This window comes from Peromyscus leucopus, chromosome 18, assembly GCF_004664715.2.
Source record: "Peromyscus leucopus breed LL Stock chromosome 18, UCI_PerLeu_2.1, whole genome shotgun sequence".
Classification (NCBI taxonomy): domain Eukaryota; kingdom Metazoa; phylum Chordata; class Mammalia; order Rodentia; family Cricetidae; genus Peromyscus; species Peromyscus leucopus.
In genome coordinates this window covers 42,808,084-42,829,507 of record NC_051078.1, presented here as the reverse complement: position 1 = coordinate 42,829,507, position 21,424 = coordinate 42,808,084, and the positions used below count along the sequence as shown (strand labels likewise).

At 48.3% G+C, this 21,424-nt stretch overlaps 1 protein-coding gene across 1 annotated transcript in view; it reads left to right on the top strand.

Moving 5' to 3' along the window:
• The window catches only part of Nt5dc3 (5'-nucleotidase domain containing 3), a 57,802-nt gene that overhangs the window by 6,758 nt on the left and 29,620 nt on the right, over window positions 1-21,424 (top strand). Inside the window, 1 exon segment of the mRNA XM_028880290.2 lies at window positions 16,253-16,437. Coding sequence (XP_028736123.1) covers window positions 16,253-16,437 — 185 coding nt within the window.

Sequence of the window (21,424 nt, the reverse complement as noted above, 5' to 3'; positions counted from 1 at the left end):
TACAGATGTATCATTCAGTTGAAGAGATGGTTCAGTGGTTAAAGAGCTTGCTATGCAAAGCATGAGGACTGGAGTTTGGATCCCCAAACCCACTGTGAAGGCAGGGAGTGTAGGAAGACTCACAATTCCAAGAAAGTGGAGATGGGTTTCTTAGAGCCATATAGCATAAGCTGGCCTCAAACTCATGATCTTCCTGCCTTAGCCTCCTAAGTGTTGGGATTACAGTCCTTTCCCACCATGTTAGGCTCTGATTACAGACAGATGCTAGTCAAGGGTGATTTTTAAACACAGTGATGCTGTAGATTACGTGTCTGCCCATGAGGCTGAAGTCAAGAGTGATAAACCAAAATGGGGGGAGGTGTTGGTTAGGGGTGGGGCTGGAGAGCCCAGCGAGTATGAGGCTGAGAAGCACAGGGAGGGTGAGGCTGGAGAGCAGGGGAGGGTGAGGCTGGAGAGCAGGGGAGGTGAGGCTGGAGATCACAGGGGAGGTGAGGCTGGAGAGCAGGGGAGGTGAGGCTGGAGATCACAGGGGAGGTGAGTCTGGAGATCACAGGGGAGGTGAGGCTGGAGATCACAGGGGAGGTGAGTCTGGAGATCACAGGGGAGGTGAGGCTGGAGATCACAGGGGAGGTGAGGCTGGAGATCACAGGGGAGGTGAGGCTGGAGATCACAGGGGAGGTGAGGCTGGAGAGCAGGGGAGGTGAGGCTGGAGATCACAGGGGAGGTGAGTCTGGAGATAACAGTGGGGTGAGGATGGAGAACAGAGGGGAGGTGAGGCTGGAGAACATAGGGAGGGTGAGGCTGGAGAGCAGGGGAGGTGAGGCTGGAGAGCAGGGGAGGTGAGGCTGGAGAGCAGGGGAGGTGAGGCTGGAGAGCAGGGGAGGTGAGGCTGGAGAGCAGGGGAGGTGAGGCTGGAGAGCACAGGGTGAGGGTGAAATTGGAGAGAGGGGTGAGACTGTAGAGTGGTGTGTGTGTGTGTGTGTGTGTGTGTGTGAGAGAGAGAGGGAGAGAGAGAGAGAAAGATCGAGAGAGATCTTTTATTTCCTAGCAGGATGTAGGATGTGGGTGTTTTTCTGCTGTCTTTGTACCTTTCTTGGCATCTTACAAGTTGCACAATGCTTTCTTGAGAAGTGGTCCTTTGTTAGGCGGATATTGTTGGTGGTCTCTGATCTAGAAATCACAACAGTAACAGGGAAAGGGTTGAGCGACAAACATCCTGCGAGGTAGCTTTCGCACTTCCCGGAGAGAATCTTTCCCTGTAGCAGGTGGGAGGACATAGAGTCTCGGGGCCTTTGTCGATGGCCCATTTCCTGGCCATGGGTGTCTGCTGGCCTTCAAGGCTACTGACTCGTGAATGGCTGACTCACAAAGCCATTCTGATTCTCCTTTTGTGTATATGGCTGCTTCACTGCAAAGATGACATTCAGATGTCATCCCTGTGACTGTCCATCTCTCTTGGTCTTGACTGCGAGTGTGTGTGTGTGTGTGTGTGTGTGTGTGTGTGTGTGTGTGTGTGTGTGCACGCCCCTGAGCTCTGCCTGCTTCACAGTGGAGGGAAGTGCCTGGCCCTCGGGAAGCATCCTGTGCTGGTGAGATGCCTTCCAAGGTCAGTGCTGGCTTGCTCGCGCACGGTCAGCCACATCCGCACTGTCCTTTCTGAACTGACCGTATATATTGTAGAGAAAGGGAGGGAGGAAGAGAAGAGTTTCAGAAAGCTTTACAATTTCCCCAAATGTGAAAAGCATGTGTTTAGTTGGTTGAAGAATTCTGCTTCTTCCAGTGTGTCTTCCATGCACCAGCCGGGGCCTAGAAGACCATGGTCTCATTTTATTAAGTACAGCCAGTGCATAGACGGGGTGAGTGGGGGATGGCTGGCTGAGGCCCGGCTTTATAGGAAAACTTCCTAGTTAGTGAGTTGGTCCTGCATAACGTTTTTTAAAGCTTTATTATTATTGTGTGCACGTGTGCCGTCACATGCACGTGGAGGTCAAAGGATGACATTTGGGAATTGGCTCTGTCTTCTACCTTTATGTGGGTTCTGGGTGGTTGAACTCAGGTTGTTCCGGCTTACTCAACGATTGCCTTTACCTGCTGAACCTCTCACTGGCCCGGTTCATCTTTTTAAGTTTACAGTGGCTTTGAGGAACTGTTTCATGCGAAGCGAACCGATCAAATATTGACGTAAAACCTGAATACAGGGCTGAGGCTGTGGAGGAATTGGAGGAGTACTTGCTTAGCATGCACGAAGCCTCGGGTTTGGTACCTAGATCTGTAGAAAACCCGGTGTGGGGCACATGCTTGCGATACCAGCACTCTGGCCAGAAGAGAGTATAGAATGCCCTAGGACGGTAGTTATAGATGGTTGTGAGCCTCCTTGTGGGTTTAGGAATTGAACCTGGGTCCTTTGGATGCGTAGTAAGTTGCTCTTAACTGCTGAGCCATCTCTCCAGCCCCTCTTTTGTGTTTGCTTTTTTGAATAATATATGTGAGCAGCGCATTTAATAGCAGAGTTTATCACTTTTACCCATTTAGGACTCATTGATTTAGTGCTTTTAAAAGATTTATTTTTATTTTATATGTATCCGTTTGCCTGCCTGTATGGACGTGCACTATGTGTGTGCCTGGTGCTGACTGAGGCCACAAGAAGGCATGGCTTCTTTTTATAGAAAATGATTTTCCAAAATAAAAAAGCGTAGGATATCAGCATAGTTTCATAGTTTGGCAAGTTTCTGTGATGTGCCGATTAATACAAGAGTTCTGGGTTTTCCGGTTGATTCGGCGTTTAGTCTGTGCAGTAGAGACGTCACACAGCCTCTGGGAAATGCCACCATATGCCGAGGGTGAGGGTGAAGGCAGCAGCCAGGGCCTGTGTTTGGCTCCTGTTCCTGAATCATAGTCTGCACATTGCAGGGTGTATACATTTGTGCTCTCACAGCTCTGGAGCAGGTCCCTGGGCTAAAGCCAAGCTGGTAGCTAGCAAGGCTGCCTCTTCCTCTTCTGGCTCAGGGGAAGAGTGTACCCCTGCCCTTCCAGCTTCTAGAAGCTTCTGGTGTTCTTCCCCCCCCCCGCCCCCCCTTTGGTTTTTCAAGTCAGGGTTTCTCTGTGTATCCCTGGCTGTCCTGGAAGTTGCTCTGTAGACCAGGCTGGCCTCGAACTCACAGAGATCCACCTGCCTCTGCCTCCTGAGTGCTGGGATGAAAGGCGTGCGCCATCACCACCCAGGAGGTTCTGGTGATCTTTGTAGTCCCTTCCGTTTTCACAATGGAAGGCAATGGCAGACTGAAGCCTCCTCACACCTCACTGCCTGGCTCCTGCCTGGCTTCCATCTCCACACCCAAGGACCCTGCAATTACTTACATTAGGGCCCGCCTGGGTAGCCAAGGATGCTCTCTTTATGTCTGAAGTGCGGCCCTACCCTCTCCCCTTTTTGAGTCATGGGCTCTAGGGATCACAGTGGGAAGACTTTAATTAGCCATTGTTTTGTCTGCTACAACTCAGTGTTAGGAGAAGTTTTTGAGGCAGGACAGAAAGATGGAAAATCTTGGGCCTGAAGAGGGAAGTAGTCCCTCCACCCAGGAGTTGGACGCCTTTGGCCAGCAGCAAGGTCAGAAGAGTTCCAGCACAGGCTAAGGCCTTTCACCGTGTCTGCAAACCTGCAGCTCTCTAGGAGACGCACTAGAAATGCCGTTTACAGTAAAAAGTGCCTCCTGAACCCTTTGTACCATTGCTCCGGCCCTTGCTTTTCCCCTCCAGCTTCTGATTCCACCCCAGGCTTCTCCAGAGCTGCTTCACTTACAAGAGAGATGGGGTTTCTCATATCAACTATGATATTTTCAAGCATACTCTACCTGTTCAGCGGTTTTCTAGGTCTGGACCTGCCTGTGTGCATGGCTCTCTGACCACGTGAGCCGAGCCTTAAAGGGCCAGGCTACCTGTGGCGGCGATCGCCTGGACAGGAAGGGGCGGTTGCACACAGTGAGCATACAGGTCGGCCAGAGAAAGTGCTGCAGCATCGGCCCATGCACTATGGCTCCCAGAAAATGTTGCAAAGCGCCTGGCGGTGGTGGCGCACGCCTTTCATCCCAGCACTCGGGAGGCAGAGGCAGGCGGATCTCTGTGAGTTCGAGGCCAGCCTGGTCTCCAAAGTGAGTTCCAGGAAAGGTGCAAAGCTACACAGAGAAACCCTGTCTCACAAACAAACAAACAAACAAACAAACAAAAATTATGAAAGCTTGACCTTAGCTTAGGCTTGGTTCCAACTAGCTCTTAAAACTGAAATTAACCCATTTATATTCTACATTCTGCCATATGGCTTGTTACCTCTCCGTCATACTGTGTGTCTGACTTGCTCTGCATCCCGAGCACCTCAGATTCCTCCCAGAGTTCCTCTCTCTCTCCCTGGAAGTCCTGCCTATCCTCTCCTGCCTAGCTATTGGCCACTCAGCTCTTTATTAAACCAATAAGAAGGTGCCTTGGTAGAGACACATCTTCACAATGTACAAAAAGGTTATCACACAACAGAGTGGGAAAAAGAATGGATACACGTTTCTAAAGAACCTACGGTGTGGCTGGCATTTGCCCACACTGAGTGGTTTGCTGGCCTGACTCCTGCCTGGATGCCTTATCTTGGTTGCTTTTGGGTCCTCTGAAGATTGGAAATTTGCCTCTTGGAATTCCCATGTTAACTGAGACCATGACTGTGAGGTTCTGCAGTGTGTGGCTTAGGAAAGGCATCGATGTTCAGTCCTTTTCTGTCTCTGGACCCAGTGACAAGCCTGCTGAGTGTTTCATCTTTGGGTATCGTTGGCTCTGTTTTCTTCCAAGAAACTTGGCCCCTTGAAGCTAAGTATCTTTTCTCTTGAGCGGTTAAGTTTAGTTTTTATTAAATGACGTACCTTAAGATTAAGTTGTCATCAAACCATTACATTTAATCTCATTTCAGTGCAGTTGTGTATGGTTTTATTTCTGGAACTTGAGGAAGTGTGATGGATTTCTACGGAGCGGTGGGAATTATAGATATTACAGAGTAATAAGGGACAATTTTAACTTCCAGTGGGAGTAGTATAAATGTCATGTGCATTAGCAATTTTTTTCTAGATGAGTAATTCTATTTGTCATGGGTTGCTTGTCCCTGGAGATGATGCAGAATCCTGGTGGGAAAGCAGAGTTTCTCGTTAGATTAATAGAGGAGATATAAGTGACGTCATCTGCATTGTTCCCCCCCCCCCCAAGTGCCAGCCCTTTGTGTCCCTTGTCAGTATGGTATGTGCTGATTTCCTCACCGACAACCTGGGCTTTATAACTAATAACTCTTGCCTCATTCCCTGTGTAGTGCTGGCACATAGGAGGTCTGTAGGTGCTAAAAATCCTGGGGTTAGCAAGTAGGAAAACCAGGTTATAAAAAACACTCATTATTGGATGACCTCATTTGTAGAACATTCCAGAGATAAGTGTAGGAATCTGACCCCCAAACTCAGCAGGGGCAGAGGGAGAGAGAGCTGCAGCATCCAGGGTTGAGGGGGTGCTCCTGGTCACCTTGGACATCCACACTGGCTGTGCAGCTTATTGCGCACAATTTGCACCTCAGCAAAGCTATGAAATCAGAGCAGAACTACAGAAAGCCTCTGCCTGGCCTGGTTTGCTTGTTTGGAGGCAAGTACCCGTGCCAAGAGGTGGGCGGGACCATGAGTCAGGCGGCTTACCTTGGATCAGCCACTGCAGCTGCTGGGGCAGTGTCCTGGAAGGAGCTGGAATTTGTGTGCTTGTCCCTTCAAAGTCATTTCTTAGAAGGGTTGAGATGCGCTAGCAGGGATGGTGAGAGAAACAGCCCGCACTCTACAGTACGCTGTGTAGGGTGGTTTTGTCCGGTTGTAATCTAACCCAAGTGTGGTAGTTCAAATGTAGTTGGCCCCCATAATCCCAAGGGGACTATTAGGAGGTGTGGCCTTGTTGAAGTAGGTGGGGCCTTGTTGGAGGAAGTGTGTCACTGTGGAGGTGGGCTTTGAGGTCTCTTTTGCTCCAGCTTTGCTCAGTGTGACACAGAGACCACTTCCTGTTGCCTTCTGATCAAGATGTAGCCAGCACCGTGTCTGCCTGCACACTGCCATATGGGCTCCCCGCCATGATGGTAATGGACTGAACCTGTGAAACTAAGCAAGCCACCCCAATTAAATGCTTTTCTTTATAAGAGTTGCTGTGGTCATGGTGTCTCTTCACAGCAACAGAAACCCTAACGAAGACACTAAGTGTTCTCAGTCTACACTGGGATGTAGGCTAGACCGAGCTATGTCTTTCAACAGGTTAAATGTATTAAATGCCCCCGGCCCTCTAGTGCTGGAGATTGATCTCAAACCTTATAAACCTTGTAAGTGGTTTGAAGGTGTCCCACCGAGGAGCCACTCGTCTGGCTGGCCACATGCATGTCAACCATGATATTTTGAACTTACCATGGGCTGTAGGGTGTTATCCTTTTCTAAGCCAAGAAGATCTATCTTAAATCTTGTGTTGATTTACAAATATAGAAATATACTGTGGGCCAGACTTGGTGACTCACACCTTTAATCCCAGCATTCGGGAGGAAGAGGCAGGTGGAGTTCTTGGAGTTTGAGGCTAGCCTGGCCTATATTAGTTACAGTTCAGTTAGGGCTACATGGGAAGACCCTGTGTCAAAAAATTAAAAACAAAAATAAAAAATAAAATCTTAAAAATAATTGGGTGTTCATTCCTTTTCTGTTGGCTGTGATAAAATACCATGACCAAGGCAACTTACAGGAAAAGAATTGATTTTGGGTTAGAGGGAGACGAATCTGTCTTAAAGGGGAGGAAAGAGTTGATTTTGGCTTAGGGGGAGACGAATCTGTCTTAAAGGGGAGGCGTGGCCAGGGCATGGCAGCAGGTGCAAGAAGCCAAGAGATCATATCTCAACCACAAGCACAAAGTAGAGAGAACTGGACGTGGGGAGAAGCTTTGGGTCTCAAAGCCCACCTCCAGTGACATACTTTCCTTAGCAATTCCTCACCTCCTAACGCTCTTCAGTTAGCGCCACCGGTTGGGGACCACGTATACAGATATATGAGCCTGTGGGGGACATTCACATTCAAACCACAACATATTGCATACCACAAAATATGTGACCTGTGCTATTAATCTTACATCACCCCTTTTCCCCCTCTGTAGACTGGGCATAGTACTGGAGCCCTGAAGTAATTGCGGTCCGTGGCCTTGACTTTATGTAGTCCTCATACAGAGTGTAAGTGCACATGATTGCCGCCCACTAGGACAACTGGGTCCTTTGAGCACTGCGAAGATCCACAGAGAGTCGGGTGGTGTATTGGGAAAATGAGAGGCTCCGTCTACTTTTTGTAACTGCTAAAATTCGCTAGGGAAAGGGTCTTGTTTCTTCAGCAAGGCCTTTTGAGTTTATATATATTCTTTTTCTGCCCTGCCCCCACCCCAGGAAAGAGCCTAAATCTGGCATATGACCAAAATTAAAAAAAATATAGCTAAATAATTTTGTTTTATTTGTGGTGTTGAGGTCAAGCCCAAGGTCAAACCTTGATGCTAGGCCAACACTGTACCACTGAGTTCTATTCTCAGGCTCTCTCTGTAGAGTCCAGGCTAGTCTGGAACTCTCGATCCTTCTGCCTTAGCCTCCCAGTGCTGGACTTACAAGCATGCAATACCATGCCTGGCATAACTAAATGATTTATATAAATTTATCCATAAATAAAGTTAAATCATAACATTCCGTCAAGAAAGTGTCCTCGCCCTGTTTCTGGGGTTGTGGCCTCCCGTTCATTTGAACTTGAGAGTTGTCCAGCTCCCCTGTTGGGTCTATCGTATTAGTAACATGCTTTGGGGTCCTGAGCTCAGATGTCTGAGATAAGCATGTGTCCCCAGTTTCTGCCTTATTAAAATCACTGTAACAATATCCATGCATTCATCTTTATCCACATCTCTGAATATTTCCCTAGCAGAGATTTCCTGGAAAGTGAGAGAGTGGGTCAAAGGGTATGGCGCTCTTGGTGCTGATGGACAGGTACCTTCCAGAAAGTTTGCCAGGCACCAGTTTGTGTTCTGAAACTGCCTGGAGGCAGGTTCTAATCCCCAGCACCAGCACCAGCACCAGCATCGTCTCTGCCTCCTTTGTTACCAAAAGCAGAGTACTTCCGGACAGCACACAGACAACATGAACAATAAGAACATCCTAGAGCAGTGGGTCTCAATCTTCCTAACGCTGCAACTTTTTAACACAGTTCCTCATGCTGTGGAGACCCCAACCATAAAATTACTTTCCTTGTTATTTCATAACTGTACTTTTGCTACTGTTTGAATTATAATGTAAATATCTAATATGCAGGATATCTGAAATGTGACTCCTGGAAAGGGTTGACTCCCCAAAGGGGTCGTGACCCACAGGTTAAGAACCGCTGCCCTAGACTCTGCCGAGAGGAAAATGATGTCTTGTTTTATTTCTTTGCTAGGGATCACCTGCTTACCATAGGAAAACATGTATGTCAATCAACTCAGTAGACCATGTGTGTTCTGCCCTTCAGAGAATCCAACTGTTAACTTTCCAGAGGATTTCATTTACCTTTTCAAAGATCGGGGTGGCTGAAATGTTTGTTGATTAGCTGTTTAATTTCTTTCCTGTGGATTTTAAAATCTATCAAGGACATTTCTGTTTTATTTATTTATTTTTGTCTAATATGCCCCTATTTTGTAAATCTGTCGATACTTTGCTTTTCGACATGTTCTTTGGATTTTTAAAAATTTGATACTTGGGAAGTTATGTCCTATTCATAAAATTTTATATCTTTTAATGTTTGAAATGTTTTTCTTTTTAAAACTGATCACATGGCATATGGTTTGCATCATTCTGTGTGAGAAAACCTTCCTCAGCATCCTTTCCATGTTGCATATGTAGAAAGGCAGACTCTGGGCTGGAGAGAGGGCTCAGAGCTTCAGAGCACTGGCTGTTCTTCCAGAGGTCCTGAGTTCAATTCCCAGCAACCACATGGTGACTCACAACCATCTGTAATGGGATCTGGTGTCCTCTTCTGATGTGCAGGCATCCATAAAAAAAAAATAAATCTTAAAAAACAAGAAAGGCAGTCTTTGACACAGACTTAACCGTGTGTGGTGGAGTCACAGACCACAGACCACCTATTCTGCTGAAGTCGGCGTGGAAGGAAAGTTTAAGATCAGAGGGGTGGGAATACATTTAACGCAGAACAAAAGTTTAAAATTTTAAGGCAGTAAGAATTTTGAGCAGCTGAATATCCTTGAAAAGCAATTAAACACTTAAGCTGACTTAGTTTAAGCAAGAAAAAAAAAGTTTTTAAAGAGAAGCAAGTTACAGTGCTTGCCCGTGTGCATAGACCCTGGGTTGGATTCTTGGCACCACAGAGACATTTTGCCAGGCAGTGGTGGCGCACGCCAGGAGGATCTCTGTGAGTTCGAGGCCAGCCTGGTCTACAAAGCGAGATCCAGGACAGGCACCAAAACTACAAAGAGAAACCCTGTCTCGACCTCCCCCCCCCAAAAAAAAAAAAAAAAGAGAAGGCATTTTATGGGCTAGTGTAAAGCAGGACATTGACGTCACCGGGTCCCTCCCTCTGCTTCTTACCTTGCTCTTTGCTCCTGGTGTCTTCCTAGTTTCTTGGTAGGGATCCCTTGCTCCTCTGGATTTATGCTTTCTTAGGCCCAGACTTGGAAGACAAAACAATGATTCTTCCTTGAAATTACCAAACAGACCCAGAAATGCACCTGCCTGCCAGGATGATTGGCAGGGGAAATACACGACAGTTGTCAGAGGAATGTCCTGTGCCTTCTCGGAACGCCTCACTGGGGTGGGCCGGTCATGTCCTTTCCCCCTGGAGTCGGACTGGAACCTACTGAGACCTCACGTGGTGTGCTCAGAGGGGCAGGTTTCCCCAAGAGGGCGGTACTGGAGAATGGGAAGTTCTGGTCAGCTGCTTTCACAGACAGGTCAGCCCACCTCCGTGTGGTTGCGTGACCTTCCAGGCTCCTGTGTCTTGAGGCATCTCTGTCACATCTGTCACGGGCTGCATTGGAAGTGACGGGTGCCGCCTGTTGTGACTTCTCAGGAACTGTTGGGCAGAACCAGGAATGGAAGAGAAAGGGAGGAAATTAGTAACCCCCCTCCCTCCCCTCCTCCGGTTGGAAAGAGGGGCCGACTGGACAGGCACAAGTGTGAGATGGTGAAATCACACTGGCTGAGCACCAAGAGCCAGAGCCCACAAGCATTGCTTACCCCCGGCAGCCATGGGACCCTCATTATTCAAACTCACCTTCCTGGCACATTCCTGTCTGGTTCCTGGAATAATGCCAGGGAGGAGTAATATACTTGCTCATTTCTCTCTTGCTGTCTCACTCACGCCCATCATATGTACGTTTATGTGGGTGTTCAAGACATGTATGTGCGTGCTTGCACGTGGAGGCCAGAGGTCAGCATCCAGTGTCTTCCTTGATCTTGCTCCCACCTTAAATTTTGAGACAGGGTCTCTCACTGAACCCAGAACACATTGGTTCAGATAGACTAGCCATGAGTTCTAGGGATCCAGTTCTCTCTCTGTCTGCATGCAGTGTTGGGGTTTCGAACACCCACACCGTTGCTTCCAGCTTTTTATGTGAGTGCTTGGGGGGGGGGCAGTCTTCCTGCTTGAGTGGCAGGTACGTTTACTGAGTGAGACATCTCCCCAGGACCCTCTTGGTCAACGTTTACGGTTCTCTAGGCTGCCTGCCCGATTGCTGAACGCCAGTCCCCTTGCCTTTTGAGTATGTGAGGAAATCCCTTGGTGCAGCTCAGGCCATGGCCTTCTACTTGGCACACTCTCCCCACATTTTCTCTGTGACGGTGACAGCCTTGCCCGACTGATCGCTTTTTATTAATGGAGCGTCATTTAGCGTCTCTGAATACAAAGGGGACAAACGAGGTTGACCCAACTGTGCTTCCCAAGCTCAGATCTTGATGTAGTTTAAAATAGTTGCGTGAATAGAGGGAGGATAAGGGACTCGACCTAAATTTTGCTTTTGTTCACGTTCTTTTCTTTTTTTTTTTTTTTTTTTTTTTTTTGGTTTTTCGAGACAGGGTTTCTCTGTGTAGCTTTGCGCCTTTCCTGGAACTCACTTGGTAGCCCAGGCTGGCCTCGAACTCACAGCGATCCGCCTGCCTCTGCCTCCCAAGTGCTGGATTAAAGGCGTGCGCCACCACCGCCCGGCACGTTCTTTTCTTGTTAGCAGTAAAGACAGAATTAGTCAAGGAATGATGTTCTGAGGGGGGTCTTAAAAAAAGTATTTCAGGGGCTGGAGAGATGGCTCAGAGGTTAAGAGCACTGGCTGCTCCTTCAGAGGTCCTGAGTTCAATTCCCAGCACACACGGCGGCTCACAACCATCTGTAATGAGATCTGGCGCCCTCTTCTGGCCTGCAGGGATGCGTGCAGACAGAATGCTGTATACATAATAATAATAATAATAATAATAATAATAATAATAATAATAATAAAGCAGTTCAGAAGAATGATGCAGCTGCTAAGAGAACCAGGGCGGGACTTTGTCAGAGGTATATAATAGAGGGCGGGAGGTGGCCCGGCTGGCCGGTCAAGGCGGGTGTGCTGCCCAGCCTCATGACCTAAGTTAGGTTCCCGGGGCCCAGGGGCAGAAGAGAGCCAGCCTCCACTCGTGATTTTCTGACCTCGCGTGGGCACTGTTCGGAGAGGGGAGGAAATGGTGAGGGCTTCACCGTGGATGGACCTGGGACGTTATGTGAAGGACAGGTGCTGGGTGACCTGCTTCTGAGACGTGCTGAAGAGATTCTGGAGACTCCGGAGACTCTGGAGACATGCTGAAGAGACTCTGGAGACTCCGGAGACGTGCTGAAGAGACTCTGGAGACTCTGGAGACTCTGGAGACGTGCTGAAGAGACTCTGGAGACTCTGGAGACGTGCTGAAGAGACTCTGGAGACTCTGGAGACTCTGGAGATGTGCTGAAGAGACTCTGGAGACTCTGGAGACGTGCAGAGTGGAGCTGGAGTGGAGGGGGCGGGGTGTTACCGAGTGAGTGTCTCAAGACAGAGCGAACCCGGGGGAGAGAATGTACTTGAAGCCACCGAATTGCACTTAAAAATAATGAGGATGATACATTTTGTGACAGGTGTTATTTTATCACCATACAGCAAGAAACCACAAGGCCAAATCAAAACAGAATGCCTACAACTTTTTTTTTTTTTTTTTTTGAGACAGGTTTCTGCCACCGTGTAGCCCAGGCTGGCCTGCCTTGGTACACTTACCTCAGCTTCCTGAGTGCTGGGATTGCCATAGGCTGTTCCCCAGTGCTTTGTGGAATTGATTAGCAGAGGACCAGAGACCACCCAGTGTGCTGGGGCTGCCCAGTACCCCACATTGTCTGCTGGGGGACACAGCTTCCAGCTCTTGGTGGCTTGTGGAGCTGACGGCCAGCTTCAGAGACGCTTTTCCACTTCCCAGCACCGGTTGTACATGTTGCTGCTCTCTTGTGTGCAAAAGGAGTTCACTTTCTAATCTGCACCTGCCCCCGTTCCTGCTTTGTTCGTTTGTTGTTTTTTGGTTTTGGTTTTTCGAGACAGGGTTTCTCTGTGTAGCTTCGCGCCTTTCCTGGAGCTCACTTTGTAGACCAGGCTGGCCTTGAACTCACAGAGATCCGCCTGGCTCTGCCTCCCGAGTGCCGTGATTAAAGGCGTGCGCCGCCACTGCTCTGCTTCTGTTTCTACTTTTGCGGAGTTAGTTCCATGACTAGGAGGGACATTGTATTCGTGACATCACATTTTTGGTGACATTATTAGGCTTCTGACGCTTCCCCTTGTGCCTGTGTTCATGAGAACACGTGACACAGCCAGGTGTTGAGGTGGTGACACTTAGGTGGTGTCCAGCCCTGGGGAGCTGTGGGCAGCTCTCTCTCTCGAGCTGACTTGTGGGGGTTTCCCCGTGCACGGTGACGCCGTTTCAGGTAGTGAAACAGGCTTCCTTGCCAGGCTCTTTGTAAATATAAGCCTCAATTAAAGCAGGCTGTGGGAGCTCCCCACACAAAGGTCACTTGTGAAGAGGAGCTTTTGGTTCCTTCATAAGCAAGCCTGCCTCACCTACGTCATCCGGACGATCTTGTCACACTCAGAAAATAGCATCACCCGCAGCAGCCCCGGTCACATAGCCGGGATCTTTGGTATTAGACGCCGAGGAGCTTGGCTTCTGCCCTCCCGGATGAGTTCTCGTGAACCGGCTGCCTCCTGTTTTCTTCAAATGTCCGTTTATTTGCTCTGCTCAGACCTGCGCCACGTTTGTGACTGAAAGAACCTCTCACCCCCCGTCACCCTGAGACCCAAGGCGATTGCCTTGTTTTGAATGGGGGACACTAATGAGAATGAGTCGTTTGCTGGGGAATAGTGCAGATTCAGTCCCATGTGAAGTGTGAGTGTGAGCACGATTGTGCTCATTCCTGCATTCACAGTCACCAGCCTGGAGACCGCAGGGCGTGAAGTGTGGTTTTGAAGTTGATGGGTGTGGGAAGACCATATATCAGGGTTACCATCTGGGATCTAGCTCCCAGGGCTGTAGCTGGGACTCTGCCCCTAGTGGGAGTCTGGTCATGTGACTGGAGCCATCACTAGGTCTGGGGAACACCTCTTGATTACCCAGGTGGCCCCGCGGTGAATTCTGTGCTGCTGTTCATAGAAATAAAAATAATAGATGGACTCCATTTGATGTATTTATGTTGCTGTTTTTAAGAATATTGATCGGCTGGGTGTGGCAGGCACATGCGCGCACACACACACACACACACACACACCCCACAGCACACCCGCAGAGTCAGAGCTAACTTGTAGGAGTAGGCTCTCTCCTTCTGCCATGTTCCAGGAATCACACACAAGTCTTCAGGGCTTTCGGCAAGTGTTCCTGTCTGCTGAGCCACCTTGCCGGTCCTCCCGTTGATTTTAGAAAAATGTCCACTGTTCACCATGGCAGTCAGAGTCCCATGATTTGGGGGAAGGGAGTTAAAACACAGATTCTGGAGGCAGACTTCTCAGGTTAAACGCTAGTCTTCTTGTTGGGTGGTTGTGTGGCCTTCAGGAAATTATGTGCCTCGATTGAACTCACGTAAAATAGCGATAACAGTATGCATGCACTCCATGGGCTTGCTGAAAGGATTAAGTGAGGTAAGTCTTTGTGATTGCATACAGGACATGACGATTATTAACTTACTAACTACTGGCTGCCAGCTGCAGCACAGTGGTGTGCACTTGCGATTCCAGCTGTTGAGTCCAGAGGTCTGGGACCAGGCTGGGTGACACAGTGAGACTGTTTCACAGAGTTGACAGCTGTCCTGATGGGGCCGGTGCTGGTCCCGAGTCATAGAATCCAGACAGGCTGAATTTTGTGAGGAGGTGTGCTTTTGCCCTTAACTCCAGAAAGCCCCTGCCTCAGCACTTGTTTCCCGTGGAGTCTGATCCAGGAAGTGGGAGAAGGTAAAAGAATACAACCACGTGTCCCTTTAGTATAGGACGGTCTGTGTTTGTCCACGGTTAGCGCACTCCAGGGACTGCTAATGGCTGCCCCGATGAGTATTTCCTTTCTGTCTCCTATGATCCACTGTTCAGTGTCTGATCTGAGACGCCCCCGAAGACCCTCCAGGGAGCCCTGGAGCCCGAGATCTCACGGGTTAGTTGATTTTTCCAGTCCATTAGACCACAGAGAGATCGTGTGCTTCACCGCAGCATCTCAGCACATCTGACAACTTCGAGAGGCTTTCTGGTTTTTTTGTCATTTGGGGTAGGAAATGAAAAAAAAAAAAACCCACAAATTCTCCATTATGTTCTGGGAAAGCTATCAACATGGCTGCGGGATGCTGTCTTCAGGCGTGTTCAGACAACCTGAGAATGATGTTGTGAGGTGGACGCTGGGTGTGGACGTGGCTTATGGCACTACTTACTGCCTGCTACTCTCCTGCTTTCCGATTTCCTCTTGTTAAATAAAAATCATAGGTGGTGCTAACCCGTGGCTAAAGGTGACTTATTTTCTAGGGGGATAAAAATAGGAGAGTATTCCAGCATCATGCTGAAGTCAGGTCACTAGCATTCTCTCTTTCATCCTAAGATCATTATTTTTCAGTGCTGGGGATCAAATGGCCACGTGCAGGCCAAGCATGCACTCTGTCTCCAAGCCATAGCCCTCATCTGGCAGCTCGCACTGTGGTAAGGGTTTGTTTGAACTCACGGACATTGTAAGTTAGAAAGAACTTTTGGAATCCCTTTAAGAGAGAATAAAAGTGAAGTGATGGCCGTCCCTCAAATGGAGAGAGATGTGCCACAGAAAACAGTGCAACACTGCCTTTGTGTGCAGTGGACCCCGACGGGAGGTGGGGTGATCCCACCTCTGATAGATCCTCTGCTCACCACATATTGGGTTGGTTATGGCACACACATGTAATACATATATTGAAGTTTTATGTAGGTGCATAAGGTCGCAGTCTGAGTCTGCGGTGATGTGAACTTGTGGTTGAATAGGAACTGCATAGACCGCCGAACAGGCCTGTGTGTACAGTAAGGTCAGCCTTATAGGATATATACGGAAAAGCATTGGTAGCCAATACATTGAATGTTAGCTTGCTTGCTTGCTTGCTTGCTTGATTGCTTCTTCCCTCCCTCCCTCCCTCCCTCTCTCCCTTCCTGATAGTGAGGTGTACTTAAATTCCACCATGTATACTTATAAAATCTGTAACCAGCATACATTTAAAAAAAAGGTCAGTCTCTGTGACATTGGAGCGCATGTTCTTTCTCAGGGACAGTTGCATTGAGATGTCATGTAGATACCTTGGAGCTCACATGAAGACTCAGGATCCCCGCCCATGGACTTCAGTATAGTCATAAAAGGCGTTTTGCCATGGCCATCAACACAATCAAACTGAGAATATTTCTACCACCTGGAAAGAGATTCTGTATTCAGTAGCAGTCACTTCCTCATCCATTCGACACAGCCACCAATCTGCTCTCTGTCCCCACGGACCTACCTTTTCCCCGCTTCTTCTCCCCTTCTCCTCTCCTTCTCAGAAGTGCTCTCCCAGTGAGCTGCATCCCTGGCCTTGGACCTGCCTGTTCTGGACCTCACACGGATGTGTAAACTGCTCCTTTATAGAAACCATTCGACCCCTATCCATGCCATGAGATGACGGATTCTTTTTTTTTTTCCCTTTGCTCCTAGAATTGGTTCCTTCCATCATGAGCAACTTGCTGAATCCAGATGCCATTTTCTCAAACAACGAGATGAGCCTGTCGGACATTGAGATATACGGCTTTGATTATGATTACACCCTGGTGTTCTACTCCAAACATCTCCACACGCTCATCTTCAACGCTGCTCGGGACCTTCTCATCAATGAACACAGGGTAAGGCCACGGGGACCTCTCTGTCCTCTCTCCCCTTGACCCCTTTGATGTGTGCAGAGTACACAGCCTTGTGCAATCATGCCAGGCGCTGCACTTGTACGGAAGCCCTGCAGCGAGTGCCTGCAGGGTGAATGAGCAGTTTTTGGTACAATTTTCTAAGTGACTCTTACTTATCTACAACCTAGTTGTATGTATGTATGCACATGTGTGTGTGCATGCATGCGTGAGTGCTCATGTGTGTGCTGGCGCATGGATGGATGCAGGTACGTGTACAGGTGGGAGTCAGAACAACATTGGGTGTCATGTCATCCTCAGGAGTGTTGTCCATCTCGCTTAAGACAGGGTCTCTGATTGGCTGGGAGCTCACCAACTAGGCTAGACTATCTGGTGGGCAAGCTCTGCCCTCCAGTTCTGGAATTATACGCATGCCCTTTAAACGCCCTATACTACCCAAGAAATGTAGCTGTGGTCTCTGTCTCCAACCCCAGGGCTTTGCTGTGGTTCCGAAGCTCTCTCTGTGCGGAGCATTCTGTCTTTGGTGGTGTTCACTGTTGAGCTCTTCTGCCCATCCATTCCCTCTTCTTGATTTGTGGCTTTTATGAGCCGTAGCCTGCTGTGGATGCAGGAAGGGTCATAGGGGGTGACATGGACATTGCTCTGCAGGGAATCAGGTATTGGGACGGTCAGTTGTGAAGCCATCTGGCAGACCCCCGAGACACCAAGCAGAGGGCGGACGAGGCACAGCTGACAGGGGAGTAGCTTTTTCAGGGAGCTGGGAGAAACAGCAGAAGGGGTGTGATTCAGTCTGGTTGGCCAGCAGAGGTGGCTGGGATGTGGCGAGTAACCTGGAAACCGAGGTTGTGAAATCTGCAGTTTGTCCCCTCTCAGATGTGACTGTAAGGGAGGTGTGACCAGTGTGGAGAAACCATCCCCTTGGTACTCGATACTTGATCAGAGGGGCCAAAGTTCCCATTAGTTTAGATCCTGAACATTTGGTGAAGCTTATTTTCTGCTTTTATTTCTCAGTGGGCTTAAGCAGTTATGTTGCCCTGATCCGTAATGTGGAAGTGGCGTTTGGCAAAAAGACCCTTCCTCAGCTTTCTGTTTTAACAATCTCTGTCAGCCGCGTTTCTTCGTTTGTGCTACTTCAAGGGGAAGAGGCCCTGAGTAACTGGGTGGCTCTGCCTTCGCGTCCCACCTGCACTGTCCCTTAGCGGACACTCGGAGATGGCTCCAGACGGCTGCTGACTCTGTGCTGGCCGGCTGCAGTGTGCTCTGAGTGTGTGTCACTTGGCACGCAGGGTCCTGTCCTAGTTTCCTGTCTGTTCCATCCCCTACTTCTGGCTGAGTGCTGAAAGCGTGTATTCCCCAGCCGATGGCTTGGGTAGTAGCTTCCTTTGTGGCCCAGATCCACTCATCCATGTGTCTCTGGAAAAGAGGTTTAAGAACAGCGCCTCTCTCGGGGTGTTGTTGTGGTCATTACGTGAGTTGCTGTGTTACATACAGACTTGTGATATCTAGAAGACACCCAGCGAGAACTAGTCAAGTGCCGTTCTACACAGCCCGCCTGTTTCTGCGCTCTGCTTTAGAGACCACAGGCAGCAGGAAGCACTCGGGTGTGTCTGGGTGCAGACTTCATCTCCATCACTCTGTCGCCCTTCAGAGCTTTAATGCATTTCTGCCCTGGGGTTTTGTTGTTGTTGACATGAAAATTAAAAGATCCATGAAAACCGTAACTTATGAGCATAAAACTTTTATGAAATCTGGGAGCAGAGAAGAGCGAGCCAGTGGATAAAGTAGAAGGTGGAATCATGATTGACAAGCCACTACGTTGGAGATCACGGAAATCTCCTTGTATCTATTTGTTGCTTTGATAACAGAATCATTATAATACTAATTGTATCAGGCATATTACTAGAGCCAGGGATGCAGATGTGGCTTTTCCTCTCGCTCTGATCACACACGCACTTCTTCCAAGAGGTGTTGGTTTGTTCTTCCTGCCAAAACCTCCTGAGCTCACAGGGCTGGAAAGGCATCTGTGTTTGGGATGCACAGTGGTAGAACAGTCAGTTTGAAATTTAACCTCCTTTCAGAAAGCAAATGTAAAATGTTCAGCTCCTTAAAAATTACCTTTTTATTTTTTTAAAGCAAGAATAATTTTTCATAAAGATAGAAATAAAAAAAAAATCGAGTAATAACCCAGTGCTTTCATTTCCTACATCTACTAGTGAACAGTGGGGACGTTAGAAGAGCTCTTAACATCTTCCAATTTCACATCTTTGTCAATGTCTTCCTGTGTGTGTGAGGGAGTGTGTGTGCATGTGTGCACATATGCAAGCATGCTCATGTGCATGCATGCACATGCACATGTACACTGAGAGATAGCCTGAGTTATTCTCTGGAATGCTGTCCACATTACTTTTATATTTGAGACAATCTTAGTCATTGTTCTTTTGTTGTGAAGAGTCACCATCATGATCAAGGTGACTCTTATAAAAGGAAGCATTTAATTGGGGGGCTTGCTTACAGTTTCAGAGGCTTAGTACATTATCATCATGGCAGGAAGCAGACAAGCATGGTGCTGGAGCAGTGGCTGAGAGCTTTACGTCCTGATCTGTAGGTGGGCGGGCAGGCAGATAAAAGGATGGACGGACAGATGGACGGACGGACAACGGACACACACACACACACACACACACACACACACACACACACACACTGGACCTGGCATGGGCTTTTGAAACCTCAAAGGCCACCCCCAGTGACACACCTCTTCCAACAAGGCTGCACTGCCTGATCCTTCCCAAACAGTTCCACCCACTGAGAACTGAACTTGCAAATACATGAGCCTGTAAGGGGCATTCTCACTCAGACCACCACAGGTCACCACCTGGCCTCAGGCTTGCTGTGTGGCCTTGAACTGCCAGGAGCCACAGGAATATGAAGTAGAAGTTCAGCGGTATATGGTAAAGCTATACCTGAAAGAATCACGGAATTCCTCTGGAGGAGGAAGCCAAATCTCAAGGAGTATTTGGTGGGACTTTTATCAGCTGTTTTCCACTATGAACTTCATGTGTGCTCTCATAACTTCCCCAAGAACTTCTAACTGTGGATTTCATCTGAAATACCTCTCAAGCATCCAAGACCAAAACAGCAGACAGAATAAGCATTTCAGGCCATCTGCTGATCTCCTGAATTAAGGTAAATATCCATACGGAGACACCGCCTAGGTCAGGCGGAAATTAGGCACATAGCTTTGTTCCTTGTGCAAATTAAGCTCAGTCTAGAACTTCCCTTTTGACATTTAACTTAGAACAAAAGGGTTTTTTGCACACCAGATACATCAAGCTGAGACACCTAGGGATCCCCACCTTGAGGTACTGAAACAGTTAAAGCCCCAAAGAAATATAAGCAATTTTATTTCATTCATGATTTATACTAACATTATAGACTCCTAACATTTTACCTAACCCACCTCTAGGAATGTAGTTTGAGCACATAAATTCCCTTTTTTTCCTGATATATTAACTGATTTTAGCTTAGTTGACCTTCTCTTTTAACCACTCCCCTTTTGGGTTGTAAAAGAAAGCCTGACAGTCACTGCCTGAGGAAAACTCTTGTCTGCCATGATGACCCTGTAAGGATTCAAGCCTGGTGACCTTGCCTTAACCAGAGCATTGCTATTGCATGGGTGTATAACTGTAAACCTCAGAGACTTGGGAGAACTAGATTGGAGGAGAACTAGAAGGACGAGATGGAAGATGAGGAAGAGCCTGATGAGGAAGAACTAGGTGGGTAAGAACGAGATGAGAAAGACCAAGATGGGGGCAGAACTAAGATGAAGGAATTAAGATAGCACTTAGAGGGAAGGACTAAGTAAGAGAGCAGGATAGAAGCAGTGTAAGAGAGAACTCACTCAGAAGAATAAAGTGAATGAACTAAAGAGTTTTGTGTACATAGATTGATTTTAATATCATCAAAGATTAGACTATCAGCTGCTTGTAGGTTCTTCCACAGACCCTGGGAGAGGGCTGTTGAGGGGCTGGACCCCAATAGTCCTTGATATTGAACTTCGGATCTTCCTGCCTCCATGTCCCAAGTGCTGGGATTACAGGTGTGCGCCATCACACCCAGTTTTATGGGTGCTGGGTTGAGCTCAGGCGAGCACTCGATCAGTGAGCTGCATCCCCAAGCTTTTCGCCTTGTTTTAGAGACTGGGTGTTAGTTATTTTGCGGTGCTCTTAACCCTGTGAGGAAATGTCACGAAACACGACAGAATCCGCTAACAAGAGTTTTATTAAGATGAGAGGGACAGAGAGTGCCCAGGCCTGTGGAAGAGACACGTGTGTGGAGAAGAAGAAGAAGCCGGGAATATGGCGCCAGCTTATAAAGGCTGGGTGGTGCACATGCGTACACAGGTTGACCTGAGCAGATCACATGGTTGCGTTGAGCACTCTTACGCAACCATGCAAAGTCACGGGATCCTGGTCACGCAAGACGCCTTGACCTGGAAATGGCTATTTTGACCTGGAACTGGCTGGGCGGAAGTGTCCAGGTCCGCTGGGCATGCGCAAACACGCCCAACCGTGGGGGTGTGTTGTGAACCCATCACTGGGTCTCTCTTTGGTCTTGAGTTCACCCACTAGGCCGGGTTGAGGTGAGCCCCAGGGACCCACCTGTGTCTGCCTCCCCAGCGTTAGCCTTGGGAGTCTAAGCATGCACCACCATGTCTGGACTTTTATTTTTGTTATTTTATTTTACTTATTGTTAAATTCTGGGTATGTGGTATATGTGTGCATGTGCACATGCATGTGCGCGTGTATAGAAGTCAGAGGTCAATGCTGGTGTCTTCCTTTAGCACTTTTTTACTGTGGTTTTTGAGACTGGGTCTCTCTGAGCCTGGAGCTTATTGGCTTAGCTAGGCTGGTTGAGTTTGAGATCCCCGGCACTCACCTGTCCCTGCCCTCCACAAAGCTGGGGTTGCAGA